The sequence below is a fragment of the Peromyscus eremicus genome, chromosome 2 (assembly GCF_949786415.1).
Source record: "Peromyscus eremicus chromosome 2, PerEre_H2_v1, whole genome shotgun sequence".
NCBI classification, from domain to species: domain Eukaryota; kingdom Metazoa; phylum Chordata; class Mammalia; order Rodentia; family Cricetidae; genus Peromyscus; species Peromyscus eremicus.
Genome location: NC_081417.1, coordinates 23,613,074 through 23,634,758, shown reverse-complemented (window position 1 = coordinate 23,634,758; position 21,685 = coordinate 23,613,074). Strand labels below are relative to the sequence as shown.

The window sequence follows — 21,685 nt, the reverse complement described above, 5'->3', positions numbered from 1 at the left end:
TTTTCTTTATGTTGGTTTGTTTTCATATTTTCTTGAACTGAAACTCTCTGTTTCTTCTACCTTTTCCTTGGGATTTGAAAATTTATCTTCCAATTCATTCAGTCTATTGATGACACTCTCCTCTGAACTTTTTGTTTGAGTTTCATTTCAAGTTTATTTCAGTTTGGTGTTTCCTTGGTGATTCTATTTTTTTATTAAATACAACTTTCATATCTTGAATTATTTTCATCGTTTCATCCAATTTTTTGTGTTTTCATGGTCTTTATTTTGAGCATTTATTCATAACCTCTCTAAAGTCCTTGAACATATTTGTAACTGCTTTTTTGAAGTCCTTGTCTTCTATTTCATCTATACTATTTTCCTTAGGATATGTTACAGTACAGGTGCTTGTTTTTGGAGGAGTCACATTGTATTGGTTGTTCATGTTTTCAGGTTTGTCCTTGGAATCTAGGCATCTGGATTTGACAAGTTTGTAGTACTCTTTAGTGTGGTTATCTGTTTTTTCCTTTGTTAGTCAGTTTCAAGTTCTTTGATTGGTGGTACCCAATCTAACAAATTATTGACCAGCAGAAGAATGATTCTTTGTTTTTAGTCTTGAGGACAATCTGAGTTTTAGGTTTTAGACTCTGACTAGTTCCACATGTGAAGTTCTGATTGTAACTCTGGGTTGAGACTCCAAGAAGCCCCGAATCAGTGCACTGGGCCAGGGGTGGGTGATCGGCTTGCAAGAAAGGGAATGGGGCTGGACCTGGAGCTCTGTTAAATACGTTTTGTGACCTAACACCATGAAGGGTGGCAGAGGCAGAACTAGGGGTGACCTGGGTCTAGCCATAGATAGTGGAGAGTCTCAAGTAATTGGAGATAAGCAGGGAGGAAGGACTGACTGGCAGAGGTGAGCAGGGGTGGTAATACTAGAGAGACCAAAATGGAGGAGGGAAACAAGGGAAGAGTAGCTTACTTTGGCCCACATAAACTGTTTTGGCTCTCGGATTCCAGAGAGAGGGGGGAAAAAATCTGTGGTCAGTGAGTAGTTACAAAGGAATGGAGATGGGCTGGAAGGAGTGGCTGAAGAGGGTAGCAAAAGTATATGTAGAGTAACATTGAGTCCCTGCCCCATGTAGTGGCAAGTCCCAGGTGATGATGTTGGCTGGGAAGATGGGTTCAAGTGGGAGATGACAGCAGGTCTAGGAGTACCCTACAGATGCCAGATGGGGGAGAGAGAGGAGCATGCCAGTGTCCTACCTAAGTTCATACCAAGTATAGTGATGTGAAGTCCCTGGAAGAGAGCAGGTTTGTAGTCAGCATGTAGCCACAAAGCAATAGGGATAGGCTAGGAGAAATGGCTGAAGAATACAGTGGAAAAAGAACTAGGGGGATGCAAATGAGTCTGCATCAGGAGTGTTGGCTGAGTCCCAGGGGAATGAAGGTGGAATAGGAGGACCACCTGGTTCCCCTGAACCTTGTTTCATTATATGTAATATTCTTATTCACATTCAGTAATTCCCAAAGGTATACATACTTTTTTTTCACAATGAGATAAAAGTTGGCTAGGTATTTCAGAGTGTTGGTCCTTCAATAAACCTGATGTCCTTCTCAGTGGCTCTCCTCAGCTATGCTGGCACTGGAGCAGGAAGTAGATGAACTTTAGCCTAGAACATTACTACTCCTCCCCAAAGGTAATTTCTCTATCCAGAATGGCTAAAACCTTACATTTTAAATTAGGAGTTACTAATTTAACCAATGGCATCTGTGTCTTCAAAAACTATTAACAGGGCTGGAGATGCAGCTCAGTGATTAAATGTTTGCTTAGCATGGATGAGGACTTTGATTTAATTTCCAACATCACCAAAATAATTATTAACATGAAATACATTAACTGTGGTCTCAAGAAGTCATAAAATGTGTGGACAATTCACAAGCTAATTATTTTCAACTCAATCTCAAAAATAAACATTTTGTAAAACAAATGATACAGATTAGTTAAGAGAATATCCTAGTTTGGGGAGCCTTGCATGAGTTGGGAGGAGCTGTAATAGTAGTAGTATCACGTAGGAGATTTTAGATCCATTTTGGAGGATTTAAAAAAAGAAATAGAAAAACATGGACTCTTGAGGGCAGTAGGATTTTTCCATGGAAACATGTTCTTATTTGGTGTCATGATAGAGACAGGAATCTTTGTGTCTTCTAAAGGGGTTTTTAAAATAGTCTTCACTGAACACCCCAGTTTCCCTGAGTATTTGGGCAACTGCTGCTCTGCTAAAAATTCTCACTGTCTTGCAGAGCTGGCAACCACTTTTCCTGTGAGTGCAGCACCTTATTATTTCCTGAAAAGATTTTTTTTGGATCCTCTGCTGCTTTGCTCAATCTTTGGATAAGTATATTTGGGTATTCCTTGGGACTAAGTACTCAAAGCTTACTAATAGCAAATTGTCTAATCCAACCTTTCTATTCTAAGTGCCCAACTCCAGAGCTACCAAAGAAATGTCTGGGTTTGGCTGTCTTGTAGTCACTTGAAATTCTCAGTGCTCAAGGGGTGACTACAGTGTCTTGGTTTAATACTATCAGAAGTTTAATGAAGATGGCACTTCTTTGTTTCATTTCTCTAACTGAGCTTGTGCTGTTAGTGATTGTGAAAAGGGAGAATGTGTCCAGGTTTGAGAATGCTTTGGATGCTGAATTTCCTGATGCCTCACTGAAGATGAATTTCTAAACAGTCTTATTAAACAAGAAATACAGAGCCAAATATAGGGGTGAAAGCCTTAGAGATGAGGGAAATAGTGAGAGCCAACAGCTAACCTTAACTCACCATGCTGCCATAGCTTCCCAAGAGAGCTACTTCCTGTCTACCCAGGCTTTTATTGCCTTGCTATTCTGCCCTCTCATTGGCTCTTAGCCCAGCCACCTCACTTCCTTGTCACTGCCTGTCTGTACAGACCTCCAGGTCTCTATGGTTGGTAATGGGATTAAAGGCATGTGTCACCACACTTGGCTGTTCCCTAGTGTGTCCTTGAACACATAGAGACCTTGCCTGCCAAGTGAATGGATTAAGGGCCTGTGTTACCACTGCCTGACTTTTGTGTTAATAGCTTGCTATTATCTCTGATCTCCAGGCAAATTTTATTTACTAACATACAAATAAAATATCACCACATTTCAGCACAAATAAAGTATCACCATACCTCACAAATTACAGAAGCCATTCTCCAAGGGCCTTATGCATGTTCGGGATTATCACTCCTTTTCTCCACGGCAGGTAAATCTATTCATAAAAATATCTGGTAGCATGCAAAAGAGTTTGTTCAGAATTTTTATGGAATGATAACAGTGATTGTTTCTTATTCTTATACTGTAATTAAATTTAAATTTCTCTGTATTGCATGTTCATCATTAAACATTCATATGTTGTCTTTCAGGTAAATGGAACAGATTACATGTTCTTCATATTCTCTTATATTTAGAATTTTAAGTTTACAAAAGTAAATTAACATTTTCTGTATTCTCAAATTTTATTGCATTTGATTTCAGTATTTTAAGTATTTTAAAGGAATTAATTAAATAAGAAATACACAATAGACCCATTTTCAAAAGAAAAAGTTGAGCCAACTTTGATTAAAATTTTTTCTTTATCTTGTCATTACTCACAAAATCTAGTATTTATATTGAAACATGGCAAATATCAAGGATAATTATTTCTTGTGCTTTTTTTAAGGACTTCCTTGCCTATTTCAGCCTTTTATTTTTTACTAAAGTTTTACTCCTTAATAACTGCATGTTTCATGTTGCACTATAAAGACACTCTTTATCTTGCCATTATTTTTAAATTTTCCCAATTTTATCTTATGTTCTTAGTGCCACTGAGCAGGAACTGTTCCATGTGCTTTTCTTCATCTGCTCTTTTATGCTAGACCTCTGTGTTGTACTCTCAAGCATTCCAGTATAAGAATATTGCTCAATAATTCACTGTTTTCTAAGTTAACTGTTTTCTTCTGGTAACTTAAGTGTGAAATTTGAAGTATTTAAAATGTTGAGTTCCCATTGAGTATAGTCAATTTCTTTTATGTTGAAGCATGTCCTATTATGTCAAACTAAGGAATTAACAATTTTCTGGAGCCCTTCTTTTCTAATCTATTCATCTGGTTTTTCTGTTTTGTTGTGAAGTCCACAGTAGGTTTATGGTATTCAGTCAATTATAATTCAACAAACATATTCACTGAGAATCTGTTACATGCCATCATGTGATTAATCTAAACAGTACAAACAGTAGTGAACAAGTTCAAATCATTATGAGCTTTAGACTCCAATGTGTGGCTGTGAATTATTTATTTTTCTTCTCATTACTGAGATTGAAAATCCTTGGAAGACTGCCTGCATTCTGCTTGAATATTAGGGATTCATATTTTTTTCTTCTACTCTGAATGTTCACTGTGACTTTTGTACCATGTTCAGGGACACTAGCCAGGAAGATTATGAGCTACAGTTTTGATTTAGGTTCAAGCTTTAATATAATTGTCAATATTTGAAGGATTCAATATGGAGTCTCGTTTTAAGAGTAGATTTGAATATTTTGTAATATTTGACTTTCAGAAACTTGAAAATGGGTTGAACATACATGTAACTACCCACCCCCTATACTCTACTAACATTTCTAACGTGTTTATTTCTCCTGTTCTATAGAATTCTGCATTTAGGGGATAATATCCTAATATCACACATGAAGTGTACATAGACACACACACACACACACACACACACACACACACACACACACACCTAAAACTATAAGTAGTTTTCATTTGTTGCCAAATGCTGACTGCTAAGAAATTGTCTTTTTAATCCTATATACATTTTTTTCCTATAGATCAATAATTCTTACAAAACTGTCCTTTGTTGTTATGTATTAAAAACATCTTTTATATTCATCTTTTATAACTTTATGTAATGTGTTAATGAGAAGTTGCATATACTTACTTATCAGAATCTATTAAGATTTAGGGCTGGAGAAATGACTCAGCAGTTGAGAGACTGGCTGCTCTTCCAGAGGATCCATGCTCAATATACAGCACCTCCATGGTGGCATACAATGGACTGTAACTCCAGTTTCAGGGAGTGTGACACCCTTTTCTAGCCTCCACAGACATGGGATGCACATGGCACACAGATATACATACAGGCAAAACACTGATAGATGTAAAATAAAAATAAACCTCAAAAATTCTAAACAATATATAAAACTTTGAGGTTCCAATTTTCTCTTAATCCTAAGAAATATATTACGAACTCAATAAAATAAAAATTATACATTTTTCTTAGAGTATTTTTATACTTTCATTTCACTACAGTTATTCTTCCTCTGTTTTTTTCTGGGTGCTGTTTCCATTGTGGATCTCCTAGATATAGCTCTAATCTGGACAGAGCTTAATACTTTCACTAGAAGAAGGAGTGTACTCCATTCTCTTGAAAGATACTTAGTTTGCAAGTATTCCCTAGGGTGCCATTCTTCTAGCAACAATAGAGAATAAGATATTGATCAGTATGGTAGTTAATACTGTCGACTGGCAGGATCTAGAGTCATCTAGGAGGCAATCCTCTGGCCAGATCTGTGAAGACTTACATAGATTAGGTTAATCAAATGGGAAGGTTCACCTTATCCATGGATGACATCATCCAATAGGTTAGGGTCCATGAATGAATACAAAGGAGGAAGGAATCTAAGGACTGGCATTCATCCTGATAAGGAAGACCAGAAGAGTACTTTCGGCTAAGAATGGTGCACACTATGTTCTTCATCTGTAAATCCTCCCTCTGCTAAAGCCCCTCTTCCCTTGTCAGGAGAAACAAATAGAAAATATCTATTCTCATAGGTAAATGGGAGGGTTGAGCTGGAACAGGGACAGAGTAGCAGGGCAGAGAGGAAGATACCATGATAGATGAGGACATCATGGGAATAGGAAGAGGCAGGGTTCTGGGGAGGTTCTCAGGAATCCACAAGGATGACCCCACCTTGGTCCACTGGCAGTGGTCCAGAGGGTGCCTGGACCGGTCTACTCTAGTGATCAGCCTAGCAAATAACCTAGCTGTCATCATAGAGCCTTTGTCCAGTGACTGATGGAGGCAGATACAGAGATCCATGGCCAGGCACCAGGCGGAGTTCTGGGAATTCAATTGATGAGAGAGAGGAGAGATAATGCAGGCAAGGGATGTCAAGATCATGATGGGAGGATGTGCAGAGATGACCAGCCACACTAGTGGAAGCCCATGAACTGTGGACTGGTGGCTGTGGAGCCCCCATGGGACTGGACTAGGCCCTCTGGATATGGAAGAAGGTTGTTTGGCTCCAACTGTTTGGGGGGCACCCAAGCAGGGGGATCGGGGTCTGTCCCTGGTCTATGGGCAGGCTTCTGGAACCTGGTACCTGTGGTGTGACACCTTGCACAGCTTTGGTGCAGTGGGAAGGGGCTTGGACCTGCCTAGGCTCAGTGTGCTGTGCTCTGCTGACTCCCCATGGGAGACCTCGATTTGGGGGATGTGGGGATGCCGGGTGGCTTGGGAAAGAGGGCTGGGAGTGGAAGGAAGGAGGAGGGGGTATCTGTGGATAGTATGTGGAGTGAGTAGAAAATTTCTTAATAAAGAAAAAAAAAAGAAAATATCTGTTCTCACCTTATCTGTTCCACTTCTGTAACTATGCTTTCTCATGGTCCTTAGTGCTGTCAGCAAACATCCCAACACCTAACCCACCAATAACAGAAAAGGTGAAAAATGTTGCTGTGCATCAATTTAAAAAATTGGATCTGGACCCAGATTCTGAGAGCATTGTCTTTCCCTGTCTTCCAGCTGGACTGAAGATAAAATTAAGCAGTGTTTTCTCAGACTCTCTTAGTGCTACTTGACTCCTCATCTTCCACAACAAGCACTCTCTGCTTCCTGAGGGTGGATGCAATGTGACAATCTGTCTCAAACTCCTGCCTCCATGATAAACTAACTGTATCTTCCAATTGTGCACCAAAATAAACCCCACCTTCCTAAACTTTCTTTTTATATATTTATCATAGTAACAAGAAAAATAACTAATAAAATCAACAGCTACATTAAAGCTGACCAGGTACTCTACAAGAACCCAAATTCTTAGCTGTGCAGTTATGGTAATGGTACACACCTTTAATTTTAGCACTTGGGAGGCAGAGACAGGCAGATCTCTGTGAATTGAGGCAAGCCTAGCCTACAGAACAAAATCCAGGACAAGGAGGTTACCCAGAGAAACAATGCCTCTAAAAAATATAGATAGAAGTGCTAGAGAGGCCCACAGAAATCCACAAAGATACCCCCACAATAGACTGCTGGCAATGGTCAAAAGACACCCTGAACTGACCTACTCTAGTGATGGGATGGCCAAACACCCTAATTGTCGTGCTAGAAACCCCATCCAATGACTGAGGGAACTGGATGCAGAGATCCACGGCTAGGCCCCGGGTGGAGCTCTGGGAGTCCAATTAGCCAGAAAGAGGAGGGTTTATATGAGTGAGAATTGTTGAGATCAAGGTTGGATAAAGCACAGGGACAAATAGCCAAACAAATGGAAACACATGAACTATGAACCAATGGCTGAGGGGCCCCCAACTGGATCAGGCCCTTTGAATGGGTGAGATAGTCGATTGGCTTGATCTGTTTGGGAGGCATCCAGGCAGTGGGACCAGGTCCTGTGCTCATTGCATGAGTTGGCTGTTTGAAACCTGGGGCTTATACAGGGTCGCTTGGCTCGGCCTGGGAGGAGGGGACTGGACCTGCCTGGACTGAGTCTACCAGGTTGATCTCAGTCCTTGGGGGAGGCTTTGCCCTGGATGAGGTGGGAATAGGGGGTAGGCTGGGGGGAAGGGGAGGGGGGCAGGAGGAGGGAGAACAAAGGAATCCGTGGCTGATATGTAGAACTGAATTGTATTGTAAAATAAAATAAAATTTAAAAAAAAAGAAAAAATAGATAGATAGATAGATAGATAGATAGATAGATAGATAGATAGATGACAGATAGAAAGAATGTGGATATGTGGATTCTGTCAGTCTATAAAATTTCATTATAACTTTCCACCCTAACCAGCTTCATCAAATAGCACCAGAATACCTTGACATTCTGTGATCACTGCTGGATATAAATCAATTATTTTAACGCAAGGTTTGCCATGTGAAGTCAAGGAACAGAAAAAAGAGGTCTGTATCACAATGCCTCACTAGACGGAACTCGCTGTCATACTAGCCATGCATTACATTGTTTATAAGATAATTCGTGAATCTTCATGGATTTTGAGTCTTATGTATTATGCAGTCGTCTTTTGACAAATTTAACTGGTCATGTGTCAATAAAATTATTGTCTAGATCCTTACATTGAAGGAACAGCATAGAGTTCCAAGCACCACTCTACTTTGTTTAGACTTGTGGCTGACTTTAGCCAGGCTGTCTACTGGTCTCTGAGCCATCATTGTATCTATTTCTGCAACAGGAAGCGAATACTCAGAGGGGTCTATTGTGAAAGAACTATCATTACCACAGTTTTATTTGCTCTTCAGTAAGTGGACCAAATTCTTCTGTTCCTCTGATATGTTTAGGGGTGACTTTCACAAAATTACATGCTTTTATTTTTAGTGGATTTTAGAAAATACCAGCTTTCAGGGAAAAAAAAAAACAGACAAAACAAGAATCAAAACAAGCAAATGAAGAGGCAATGATACTGGACTACTTTTTTTTTTTTTACAAAGAAACATTCGATTTGTACAATGATGTGTCCTTCTATTAATGAATTTGTTTTGTAGGAGAAATAAAAATTTCTGTTGAGACAATTCCAAAATCTTTGATTTCTGGTATTTCTACCATGGCTGAGTTATACATATTGACGACTGCATTCTACTTGGCAACTTTGTCACCTCAGAAAATTACCTCTTCAGTTATGTGTAAGTATAACACACACACATGCACACATACACATGCACACACACACATACACATGCATGCACGCACACGCGCGCGCGCGCGCGCGCGCGCACACACACACACACACACACATGCTCCCACATGTACACATACACATGCACACATACAGCAGCATTTGTGCACATAATCCCAAGCATACACACACGCACATATACTTGTGCATGCATCTGTACCTACACATATGCACAAGCCTGTACACACAAGAGAATGGGTTTGTATATAGTCACACACACACAAACACACACACATTCATGATATTGAATATGTACACACACATTCACATGTGTGTACCCACACAATTCGTCATGGGCATACACACACACAAACACACACACACACAAATGAATTCATGCACACACACACACACACACACACACAAATGAATTCATGCACACACACACATACAAAGGTGCATGTGCAAATATACACAAACAAAGGAAACAATGTGATCTTCCTACTCAGAATGAACTTTGCATTCTCCTATACACAGACACATCAGGCTCTAAAGAATTTGCCATTTTCAAAACAGATTCTCTTGCCCTCTGCCTGTCAGCCATGTCACCTGGATGACCTTAGCCTCAATTACAAGCCTGTCTGCTGCCTGTAGTAGTAGTGATTCTAATGCCATATTCATTGAGTCCAAATGCTTTGTAAAATATAAATCTACCTTGTCCTGAACAGCACTAAATATAGTTTAAAATTTTGAAATGGAATGGAATGACTTAACTCAAAATCTAATAGTAATGAACCCTCTGAAAAATATGCTCTTTGAGTTTTAAATTGGAAATATCCAATAGAAACAAAATGTAACACTTGACTTTTGCAAGACACAGAAGAAAATACTAGGTGTTTAACCACTTGTGTTGGAAATATGGAGAGTAGTCAAACTGTTAGCTCATCGAAGAGCCATACAAAAATACTAGCCTGACATAAATTAAATGTATTATCACTATTTTAACTACAGTTTATAAAGAATATTTAGGAACAGGATTTATGTCAATTTTACAGCATATTGGAATTTTCTTACCTTCCTTACACCAGGCATAGCACTTAAGATTATATTTAGCTCTACTGAAAAGAATTGCCCATCTTTAAATTATGTCATAAGTACTTTAACGACAACTTCACTTACCTATTGGTTCTTGACAGACCTCTAGGTATTTCTGGGCATAAGTCAACCATGCATTCAGTCTACATGCCTTGAGATTGGCTCTGTAGGGTAGGTCCAGCTGAGCACTTCTGTTATCTGTAGGATCATTCACATGTATGTAGCATGCTCAGTTTAGAAGACTATTGTCCTCAGGCTGTACATGGACCTTGGAGTCTCCTCTAGTAGTTAGTTCTGGTTCTTTGCAGAAGCAAATCCCAAACTACTAGCATTATATGTATTGTGACTATATTCAGGTAAATATTTATATTGGAAAAAAAAGAAGAAAGCTAGATAGACAATGGGAGAGGCATGGACCATAATATATATCAGAACCCCAGCAAAAAGGAATAGATAGCAGATAAAAAACTGACTAATACCCATGAAGAATGAATGAAAAATTCACAGGGAGTCTTTTAGCAGGAAAAAGACAGATGTGAGATAAATGAGGTTTCAAGTGCCTGTACACAAAGTCATTGGATGAGGGAACATGGTTTTGGTATAAATGCCGTAACTAATTTCACTCTGAATTATCTGATCTCTAGGAAAATTCTTTTCTTTTCTATTAGCCTGTGTCTTTTTATTGGTGATTTGAGTCCATTGATATTGAGAGATATTAATGGCCAGTGACTGTCAATTCCTGTTATTTTGTTGTTAGTGGTGGTTGTATGTGTGTGTTTCCCTCTAGTGTGGGATTATCTATATTGCCTATGATTTTGTGGGAGTAACTAACTTCCTTGGGTTGGGCTTTTCCTTCTAGAAACTTCTGTAGAGCTGGGTTTTTTGGATAGATATTGATTAAATTTGACTCTGTCATGAAATATCTTGTTTTCTCCATCTATGGTGATTAAAAGTTTTGCTGGGCATAGTAGTCTAGGCTGGCATCCATGGTCTCTTAGAGTCTGCAAGAGGTCTGTCCAGGTTTTTCTGGTTCTTAGGGTTTCCATTGAAAAGTTAGATATAATTCTGATACATCTGCCTTTATATATTACTTGGTCTTTTTCCTTTGCAGCTTTTAATATTCTTTCTTTAGTCTGCATGTTTAGTGTTTTGGTTATTATGTGGTAAGGGGAAATTTTTTTCCTGGCTCAGTCTATTTGGTGTTCTTGAAACTTCTTGTGCTTTTATAGTTATATCCTTCTTTAGGTTGGGAAATTTTCTTCTATGATTTTGCTGAATATATTTTCTGGGCCTTTGAGCAGGCATTCTTCTCCTTCTTCTATTCCTATTATTCTTAAGTTTTGATCTTTTCCTAGTGTCCCATATTTCCTGGATGTTTTGTGTTAGGAATTTTTTAGATTTAACATTTTCTTTGACCAGTGAACCAATGAATCTATTTTCTCCATTGGCTCTTCAACACCTGAGAGTCTTTCTTCCATCTCTTGTATTCCATTGGCGATGCTTGTGTCTGTAGTTCCTGTCTGGAATTCCCCCAGTTTGTGTTTTCTTTATTGCTTCTATTTCCATTTTCTGGTCTTGAACAGTTTTATTTGTTTCTGTCAGCTGTTTGTTTTTTCTTCACATCCTTTAAGAGATTTATTGATTTCCTCCAATTTTTTTGCTTGTCTTTTCCTCCATTTTTTAAGGGATTTTTTTCCATTTCTACTTTAAGGAACTCTTATCATCTATATAAAGTTATTTTTATTGTCATTTTCTTGTACTTCAGCTGCATTGGAATGTTCAGGTTTCACTGTCATAGGATAGCTGGGTTGGTGATGACATATTGACCTTTTTGTTATTGATTGTGTTCTTACACTGACTGTAGCTAGAGTTTTCCTGCCTGGCCCACAGTCAGGACAAATCTCTCTCACCTGCCAGTCCCACAGCTGCTCAGACCCGACCAAGTAAACACAGAGACTTATATTACTTACAAATTGTATGGCCGTACCAGGCTTCTTGCTAACTGTTCTTACACCTTAAATTAATCCATTTCTATAAATCTATACCTTGCCACGTGGCTCGTGGCTTACTGGCATCTTCACATGCTGTTTGTCATCGTGGTGGCTGGCAGTGTCTCTCACTCAGCCTTCCACTTCCCAGCTTTATTCTCCTCCTTGTCCCGCCCACACTTCTTCTTGCCTGACTACTAGCCAATCAGTGTTTTATTTTCCAACCAATCAGAGCAACACATTTGCCACACAGAACATCCCACTGCAACTGACATTTAAGCATCTGGATTTGGGGTGATTATAACTCTAGGTGTTGATTCCTGTGTTTGTATTTATTGGATGAGTGTTTTGTTCCTTGGTTTCTGATTCTTTTCTGGTCTTCTGGACCAAGTGGCCAAGTGTTTTGGTCACTGATGAGTCTTCAGGTCCAGTAGAGTACCTCTGCTGGGGTTTTGGGGCTTTGAGTCCCTTGATCCGGTCTGGCCTCCAGTAAAGCTGAAGTCTTTTTGGATTTCTAGATCTGGCCTGCCCTCCAGTAAAGCTTGAGTCTTTTTCTGGAGCAGCCTGGTCTATGGTAGAGTTGCCGGGGCTGTCCTTCAGACTGGTGTGGACTGTACGTGAGCCTATGGTGTCTGTTCTTCCAACTGGTGTGGACTGTATCTGGGTCTATGGAGTCTGTGAGGTCTGGAGAAGGGCCACTTGTGGACTGATGAGGGCATCTGTGGCTTATGTGGTCTGTACTTCAGTGGCAAAAGTCCCCTGGGGCTATGGGTAGGGCCCAACAGCAGCAGGGCCAGGGACAAAACTGGGATGACTGAAATAGGCCTGGTGAAGGGTCATGGGTTGTGGGGAAAGCCAAGTTATGGGGTTGGAGACTAGCTGGGATAGAGTGGTCTTAAGGAAGGGTCACAGGGGGCAGAATTTAGGGACGGGTGCCTCATTGCCTCTTCATTTGCTTGCTTTGATTCTGCTTTTGTGTAACACATATTTTTCCCCAAAAGTTGGTATTTTCTGTAATCCTGTACTAAAAATAAAAGTATGTAAGTTAGTGAAAGTCTTCCCTAATCATATCAGGGAAACAGAAGAATTTGATCCTGCTACTGAAGAGTGAATAAAATTCTGGTAATGGGAGTTCTGTCACAACAGACTTCTCTGGGTACTTGCTTCCTGTAACTGAAATGGATACAGTGATGGCTCAGAGACCAATATATAGCCTGGCTAAAGTCAGTCATGGGTCTAAACAAAGTACAGTGATAGTTAGAACTCTATGCTGTCCCTCCAACCTAACAATCTAGACATATAGCATTAATTTTATTGACGCATGACCAGTTAAAATTTGCCGGAGGACTACTGCATAATCCATAAGATTCTAACTCCATGAATTACATTATAATCAACGTTAATGCACTGCTAGTGTGATAGCCAGATCCATTCAGTGGTGCATTGTGATACAGACCTCTTCCTTCAGTTCCTTGAGCTCTTGTACCATCAAGTGAGGCAAAACTTATATTAAAACAATTGATTTATAACCACCAGTGAAGGTATTCGGGTGCAATGCGATGAAGTAGTTGGAAAGGTATAATGAAATTTTTTGGATTAGAAGACTCCACATTCTTGTAGAGAACAGAATCAGCTTTAATGCAGATGTTAATTTTAATAGTTATTTTTCTTGTTGCTATGATAAATATATGACAAATGCAAGTTCAGATAGGTGGGGTTTATTTTGGCTCACAATTGGAAGATATGGTTAGTTTATCATGGAGGCAGGAGTTTGAGACAGCTTGTCACATTGCATCCACCCTCAGGAAGTGGAGAGTGCTTGTTGTGGAAGATGAAGAGTCAAGTACACAGAGAAAACATTGCTTTACTCTACCTTCAGGCCATGTTTGCAGTCATCTCCTTCTACTTCTAGAACAATTCATAAATGTTCTTCCTCAATCATAGAAGATTTTGAGAATAGACTCATTTCTAATGTTAATTTTCGTCTTTATTTTAGGTGTGGTCACCATTTCTGTTAGGGTCAGTATCGTCTTTGTTTCTGTTGGTCTTACCAATGATTAAGACTACCACAATAGAGCTTATCCACCAGGCCAGCTTTCTTTTAAGTCGATTTCTGTGTTACTGGCTTTTACCTTATGCAACATTCTGAGTTTTTTGATAAAAATAACTTGCTATTTGCAATTGCTATTTAACGTTTCCCCGTCTGAAGACAGAGATAACTTTTTTATGCATTAGGGGAAAAGCTGAAATAATATGCAAGTTTTGTGAATTAGTATATTTTATGTAATCACTTATTACATACATAAACATCCATCTCCCACCTACCTCAAAATTGTGTGACATTAACTTACCCTCTTAGCTGTGTAGATTTCTGTGACTAGCAAGAAGAAAGAAACTCAAAGGTTGTAAACACAAAATTAAATGACATGAAAATGTAATTTCTATGACAACTTCCATTGGAGTATCACAATATACTCCATAAATAATACTTATTGTTACACATAAATAAAAAGTGTAATGTTTAAGATCATTGAATGTTAACAATACCGATTGATCATCACACACAATGTAGATATACCAAATTATCACATTTTACCCTGTTAATTTACAGTTCATGATTTTTATTTTTGAGATTCAAGGTCTGATCATTTATTTGTTCCTCCTAAAGACTTATTTTTGAGTGGACTCAGACTTAGAAGTAGGAGCTCTTAGTAGTGAGGACAGACTACATCTCTTGGCAATCTGTTCCTGGCATTTTTCTTTGGCTTCTTTCATTCTCTAGGCCAGAAGTTTAGCATATTCTGCACCCTCCTCCTTATTTTCCTTAGTGTGCGGTTTTTCAGAGCAAAACATCAGCATTTGTATTGCAGGACATGCAGAATAACATGATGCTGAATCTTGGGTGCATTTATCCTGAGCTTTTCATTATCTTTGTTTAAGGGCTCTCTGATAATGTATTGATGGATATCACCTTCTTTAGAGAGATTAAAAGGTTTTTGGATTCTGTGAGCTCTTTGGAGCCCCAATCGCCTAGGCAGAGTAGTGATCTGTCAGTTCGGGATATCTCCTCTCCTCATCCCTCCCCTCCCTTCCTGTCCCCTTCCCCTCTCTCCCCATCAATCACTAATTAAGAAAATCGCCTACAGACTTGCCTATAGCCCAATTTTATGGAGGCATTTTTGCCTTAATTAAGGTTCCCTCCTCTCAGATGATTTTAGCTTATGTAAGGTTGACATAAAACTATCCAGCACACTTAGGCAGATTTTTTAGCACAAGTGCAAAAGTAGCCACATCCTTGGCAAAATATCACAAGAGTTGTCTCTAGGCCACTCCTTCCCCTCTGACACTTCTTTAGCTGGGCTCCACAGTTCAAATCACCCTCAGAACTGTTTTCCAAGCTCCTACTAGTATGGTCCATTCAGACCTGCTTAAAGTGTTCCATCGTTTTTCTATTCCAAAGTCCCCAAATCGTTTATATTCCTCCAACAAATAGTATGGTCAGGCCTGTCACACCAATATCCCAGTCCCTGGTACCAATTTGTCTTAGTCACTGTTTTATTGCTATGAAGAGACACCTTGATAAAGGCAACTCTTATGAAACAAGGCATTTAATTGGGGACTTGCTTACAGTTTCAGAGATTCATTATCATTGTGGTGTACAGCATGGCTACATGCAGGCTGGTGCTGGGAAAATAGCTAAGAACTACATCCTATGCTGTGGGCAGAAAGAGAGAGAGCCTGGGCCTGGCATGGGATTTTGAAACCTCAAAGCCTACCTCAAGTGAAACACTTCCACCAACAAGGGCACACCTACTCCAAGAAGGCCATGCCTCCTAATCCTTTTAATCTGTTCAAATGATGCCACTCCTTGGTGACTAAGTATTCAAATATATGAACCTGTGTGGGCATTCTTATTCAAACCACCACACACACGTGATCCAATACATACTGTAATTGTCTTTCTGGATTGGGTTACCTCATTTGCAAATAAAGATGTGTTGACTTCTTCCTTTCCAATTTGTGTCCATTGATCTCCTTCAGTTATCTTATTGCTCTAGCTAAGACTTCAGTTACTATATTGAATAGATATGGAAAAAGTGAACAACTTTGTCTTGTTCCCGATCTTAGTGGAATTGCTTTGAGTTTCTCTCCATTTAAGGTGTTGGCTATGGGCCAACTGTAAACTGCCATTATTATGTTTAGGTATGTCCCCTGTATTCCTAATCTCTCCAGGACTTTCATCATAAAGGAGAATTAGATTTTGTCAAAGGCCTTTTCTGCATCTAGTGAAATGATCATGTGGGTTTTTTCTTTCAGTTTGTTTATATGTTGGATTACATTTATCTGTTTACATATGTTGAAACATTCCTGCATCTCTGGAATAAGCCTACTTGACTGTGGCAGGTGATCTTTTAGATGTGTTATTGGATTCAGTTTGCAAGTATTTTATTGATAATCTTTACATCTATGTTCATAAGGGAAATTGGTGTGTAATTCTCTTTCTTTCTTAGGTTTTTGTGTGGTTTGAGTATCAGGGTCAGTGTGACCTCATAAAATGAATTTGGCAATGTTCCTTCTGTTTCTATTTTGTAGAACAATTTGAGTATTGTTGTTAACTCTTCTTTGGAAGTCTGTTAGAGTTCTGTACTAAAACCATCTGGCCCAGAGCTTTTTTGGTTGGGAGACTTTTAATAACTGCTGTTATTTCACTAGGATGTATATGTCTCTTTCAATTGCTTATCTGATCCTTAGTTAACTTTAGTAAGTGATATGTATCAAGAAAATTATCCATTTCTTTTAGACTTTCCAATTTGTTTGAGTAAAGGTCATTAAAGTATGCTCTTATAATTCTCTAAACTTCCTTGATTTCTGTTGTTATATCTCCCTTTTAATTTCTAATTTGTTTTTAAATTTTATCATCTCTCTCCACCTTTGAGTTGTTTTGGATAAGCATTTATTAATGTTACTAATTTTCTCAATGAACCAATTCTTTGTTTCACTGATTCTTTATATTTTTGTTTGTTTCTATTTTATTGATTTCAGCCCTGTGTTTGATTGTTTCTTGTGGTCTACTCATTTTAGATGTGATTTTTTTCTTTCTGTTCTAGGGCTTTAGGTGTGCATTTAAGTTACTAGTATGAGATCTTTCCAATTATTTTATGTAGGCACTTAGTGCAATGAACTTGCCTTTTAGAACCACTTTCCCTGTGTCCCAAAAATTTGGGTATGTTTTGTATTCATTCAGTTATAGAAAGACTTTTCATTTCTGTCTTGACCCATTTTTCATTTAGTAGTGAGTTGTTCGGTTTTCATGACATTTTAAGCTTTCTGTTGTTGGTGATATCCAGCTGTAATCTGTAGTGTCAGATAGGATAGAGGGTGTTATTTCAGTGTTCTTGTATCTGTTGAGACTTGCTTTGTGTCAGAACATCTGATCAATTTTGGAGGATGTTCCATGAGGTGCAGAAAAGATGTATTCCTTTACATTTGGGTGAAATATTCTGTAAATATCTGTTAGGTTCATTTGGTTTATAACATGTTAGATCCAGTATTTCTGTTTAGTTTTTGTCTAGATGGCCTGTCTATTGGTGAGAGAGGGGTATTGAAGTCTCCCAAGATCAATGTGTGAGGATTACTTTTCTGACTTAAATTGAAATGTCTGCTGGACTTATAGCATGGGATAACATGATGAGCGGGGAGGAAGTTTGGAGGGAAAGTTCTAGGTGACTCATTGTGGATGGGAACAGAGAGAAGGAGGCCATAGCTGATTTGGGGGTGGGAGTCAGGGGGTTGGATTTGGAAGAGAGGAAGGGGTGGTGAAGAACTGCAGTTAGTCTACCTACTTAGCTGGCCAGGGAATCAGTCATTGGGGTTTTAAATGTATCATTGGCCCTTTCAGTTAGGTAAGTGGAGGGGAATGAAGGCAGCCTAAGTGTTATTTCCTGTTTGTACAGCCTGTCAATGCACTGCAGAACTTTACCTCACGTGTCAACATAAAACCTCAATTTTAAAAATGTCTTTCTTCCTCTGTGTGTACTTATGTGTATGTGTGAAAATGTGAGTGTGGCAAAGGATAACCAGAGTACAATCCATGACCTCAGAGAAGCTAGGTAAAAAGGAGGACCCTAAGAGGGACACATATGGACGGCCCCAGGAAGGGAAAATAGTTAAGATCTTCTGCGTAAACGGGAGGGGGGGTAGAAGGGAAGGGATGGGGATGGGAACAGGAGGAACTGAAATGGCCAAGTGGAGGGAGGGATGGAAAGGGATAGCAATGAAAGAGATATCTTGGTAGAGGGAACCATTATGGGGTTAAGGAGAAACCTGGTGCTAGGGAAATCCACAAGGATGACACTAGCTAAGACTCCTAGCAATAATGGAGAGGGTGCCTGAACTTCCCTTCCCCTATAATTATATTAGTGACTACCCTAACTGTCATCATAGAACCTACATCCAGTAACTGATGGAAGCAGATGCAGTGATCCACAACTAAGCACTGGGCTGAGCTCCTAGACTTCAGTTGGAGAGGAGGGAGGAGGGATCACAGGAGCAAGTGAGGTCAAGATCATGATGGGGAAAACTACAGAGACAGCTGACCCAAGCTGGTGGGAGCTCATGGACTCTGGCCTGTGTTGGGGACATGCATGGGCCTGAACTAGGTCCTCTGAATGTGGGTGACAATCATATAGCTAGATCTGTTTGGGGAGCCCCTGGCAGTGGGACCCAGACTTGTCCCAGGTGCATGAAATGGCTTTTTGGAACACATTCCCTAAGGTGGGATACCTTGCTCAGCCTTGACACAGCGGGGAGGGGCTTGGTCCTGCTTCAACTTAGTATGCCAGACTTTGCTGACTCCCCAAAGGAGGGCTTACCTTCTCGGAGTAGTGAAGGGGGGGGGGATGGGAAGTGGAGAAGTGGAGGGAGGGGGAACTGGGATTGGTATGAAAAATGAAAAAATAACGTTTTAAAATAAATAAAAAATGTAAGCTTGGTGCATATGTGTGGTGTACACATGGACATGTGCAGATATGTTCACACATATAATACTGAGGAGGACTTTGAGTGTCCTACTCTACACTGTTTATCTTATATCCTTGAGAAAAGGTCTTTCCCTGAACCTGGAGCTAGGTTGGCAGCCATCAGGTCCCAGAGATTTTCCTGTTTCAGCCTTCCAACAGTGCTGGAATTACAAGCCATTCCTAACCATGATCCAATTTTTATCAGTGTTCTGAGTTTTCAGTTCAAGCTGAATTGCTTCCATGGGTAATATTCTTAACTACTGTGCCACCTCTACAGCCTTAAAACTTATGTTTTAAAAATAACAAAATAATTTAATGAACAATCTGTCATGAAATCAATCATGAGGCCTTGAGCAGTCTCAGAATGAGTTTCATGTGTGGTAGCCAAGAAAACTGTATTTTGATGGCTCTCTCTTCTTACCTTTGCAATGCCCCTTTGTGGTTAAACATCCTTGAGGCTGTGGATAGGTTTCCCCCGCTGCACCAAAACCTATCAGTACATTTTCCCATAACTGTCACTAAATGCCTTGGCACTATTAGACTATCATGCCACTGTGCTCTCAGCTTCCCTCCCATTTAGTGAACTTTTATGAAGGACTGTGGAAATAAATACCCTGAAAGGAGATCAATCCATGATATGGGAAGGAAAAGGGTGTCAACTTATTCCATGATTGTAATCACCTCATAAATATTTTTCTTTTAAATCCACAATGCAAACCCATTGTATTGCCAACCCTACCTTGGAACAGCCCAGTTAAGTATCTTTGGGGTGCTTGCTTTGCAGAGGCATAAAGGGTGTCCCTTGAATGAATTTTTTATGAAGAAAAACTAAGCCCCCCTCCTTTTTTTGGCATAGGGACCAACATACACAAACACACTGCACAAGTATTTAACGAATTACCAGGAAAGGCAGTAACCAAAACTGGAAACGGTACTATGACTGTGAGATCATATCAGGAAGTATAAAACCAGACTGTGGTTATTTAGATAGATAGATAGATAGATAGATAGATAGATAGATAGATAGATAGATAGATAGATAGATAGATAGATAGATAGATAGATAGATAGATAGATAGATAAGCCTTCATAAGGCAGTATAAAGTTCATGCACACTCATTGTCAAACCAATAGCTTTAAAGCAGATGCCGTAAAAGGCTACCTCCGGCCCCCGGGCGTGCTTTGCGGCGGCGCCAGGCGGGAAAGTGCGGCGGGCGGTTGGAGAGTCCTCGCCCCGCCCCCGCCTGCTTTCCGGTACTCTGGAGGCGGGAGCAGGCTGGGACCCAGCGCTGGGCGCCGCTTAACACCCACTCCCCGTCGCCGGTACCATGGAGGCGGCGGTGGATGCCGAAGTCGAACCTGAGGATGGCGACAGCAGCTGCGGAGACGTGTGCTTCATGGACAAAGGCCTGCAGAGGTAGCTGCCGCCACCCGGCGGGACCTCGGGTCGGTCGGCTGGGGGGCTGGGGTGGGGGGAGACGGGTAGGGAGTTCCCTCCGTCCTCCCAGCACAGCCCCGGGGTCCTCTCCGTCCTCCCAGCACAGCCCCGGGGTCCTCTCCGTCCTCCCAGCACAGCCCCGGGGTCCTCTCCGTCCTCCCAGCACAGCCCCGGGGTCCTCTCCGTCCTCCCAGCACAGCCCCGGGGTCCTCTCTGTCCTCCCAGCACAGTCCCGGGGTCCTCTCCGTCCTCCCAGCACAGTCCCGGGGTCCTCTCCGTCCTCCCAGCACAGTCCCGGGGTCCTCTCCGTCCTCCCAGCACAGCCCCGGGGTCCTCCCCGTCCTCCCAGCACAGCCCCGGGGTCCTCTCCGTCCTCCCAGCACAGCCCCGGGGTCCTCTCCGTCCTCCCAGCACAGCCCCGGGGTCCTCTCCGTCCTCCCAGCACAGCCCCGGGGTCCTCTCCGTCCTCCCAGCACAGCCCCGGGGTCCTCTCCGTCCTCCCAGCACAGCCCCGGGGTCCTCTCCGTCCTCCCAGCACAGCCCCGGGGTCCTCTCGGTCCTCCCAGCACAGCCCCGGGGTCCTCCTCGTCCTCCCAGCACAGCCCCGGGGTCCTCCTCGTCCTCCCAGCACAGCCCCGGGTTCCTCTCCATCCTCCCAGCACAGCCCCGGGGTCCTCTCGGTCCTCCCAGCACAGCCCCGGGTTCCTCTCCATCCTCCCAGCACAGCCCCGGGTTCCTCTCCATCCTCCCAGCACAGCCCCGGGGTCCTCCCCGTCCTCCCAGCACAGCCCCAGGTTCCTCTCCATCCTCCCAGCACAGCCCCGGGTTCCTCTCCATCCTCCCAGCACAGCCCCGGGTTCCTCTCCATCCTCCCAGCACAGCCCCGGGGTCCTCTCAGTCCTCCCAGCACAGCCCCGGGTTCCTCTCCATCCTCCCAGCACAGCCCCGGGTTCCTCTCCATCCTCCCAGCACAGCCCTGGGGTCCTCTCCATCCTCCCAGCACAGCCCCGGGTCCCTCCCTATCCTCCCTGCCGAGCCGGGGCTCCTTCTGTTCCCTCTTCTTCGCTCCCTTTCCGTTCCCACTACCTGTTGCTTTTTCTGGTTTCCTTTCTCAGAGCCTGAAAAGTGGCGGCTGGGGCTTGCATCCCGGGCCAGCTGCTTGGCAAGCCTGCTCTGTTCCCTGCTCGCAGCTCTTGCCATGGTTCTCACGAGTTT

The 21,685-nt window shown here is 41.5% G+C and overlaps 1 protein-coding gene and 1 pseudogene across 3 annotated transcripts in view; both read left to right on the top strand.

Moving 5' to 3' along the window:
- The first annotated feature begins 785 nt into the window (after nt 1-785).
- On the top strand, nt 786-14,074 carry LOC131904482 (solute carrier family 7 member 13-like; annotated as a pseudogene).
- Nucleotides 14,075-20,234: 6,160 nt separating this feature from the next.
- Nucleotides 20,235-21,685, top strand: part of Lrrcc1 (leucine rich repeat and coiled-coil centrosomal protein 1) — a 32,867-nt gene continuing 31,416 nt past the window's right edge. For 2 of the 3 annotated variants that reach the window (XM_059253929.1, XM_059253928.1), the window contains exon 1: nt 20,236-20,449. In XM_059253929.1, the coding sequence (XP_059109912.1) occupies nt 20,361-20,449 (89 nt within the window). In that variant the 5' untranslated portion in view covers nt 20,236-20,360. Of the gene's footprint in view, nt 20,450-21,685 lie in introns of all 3 variants that reach the window. The other variant, XM_059253930.1, reaches the window with a different exon arrangement.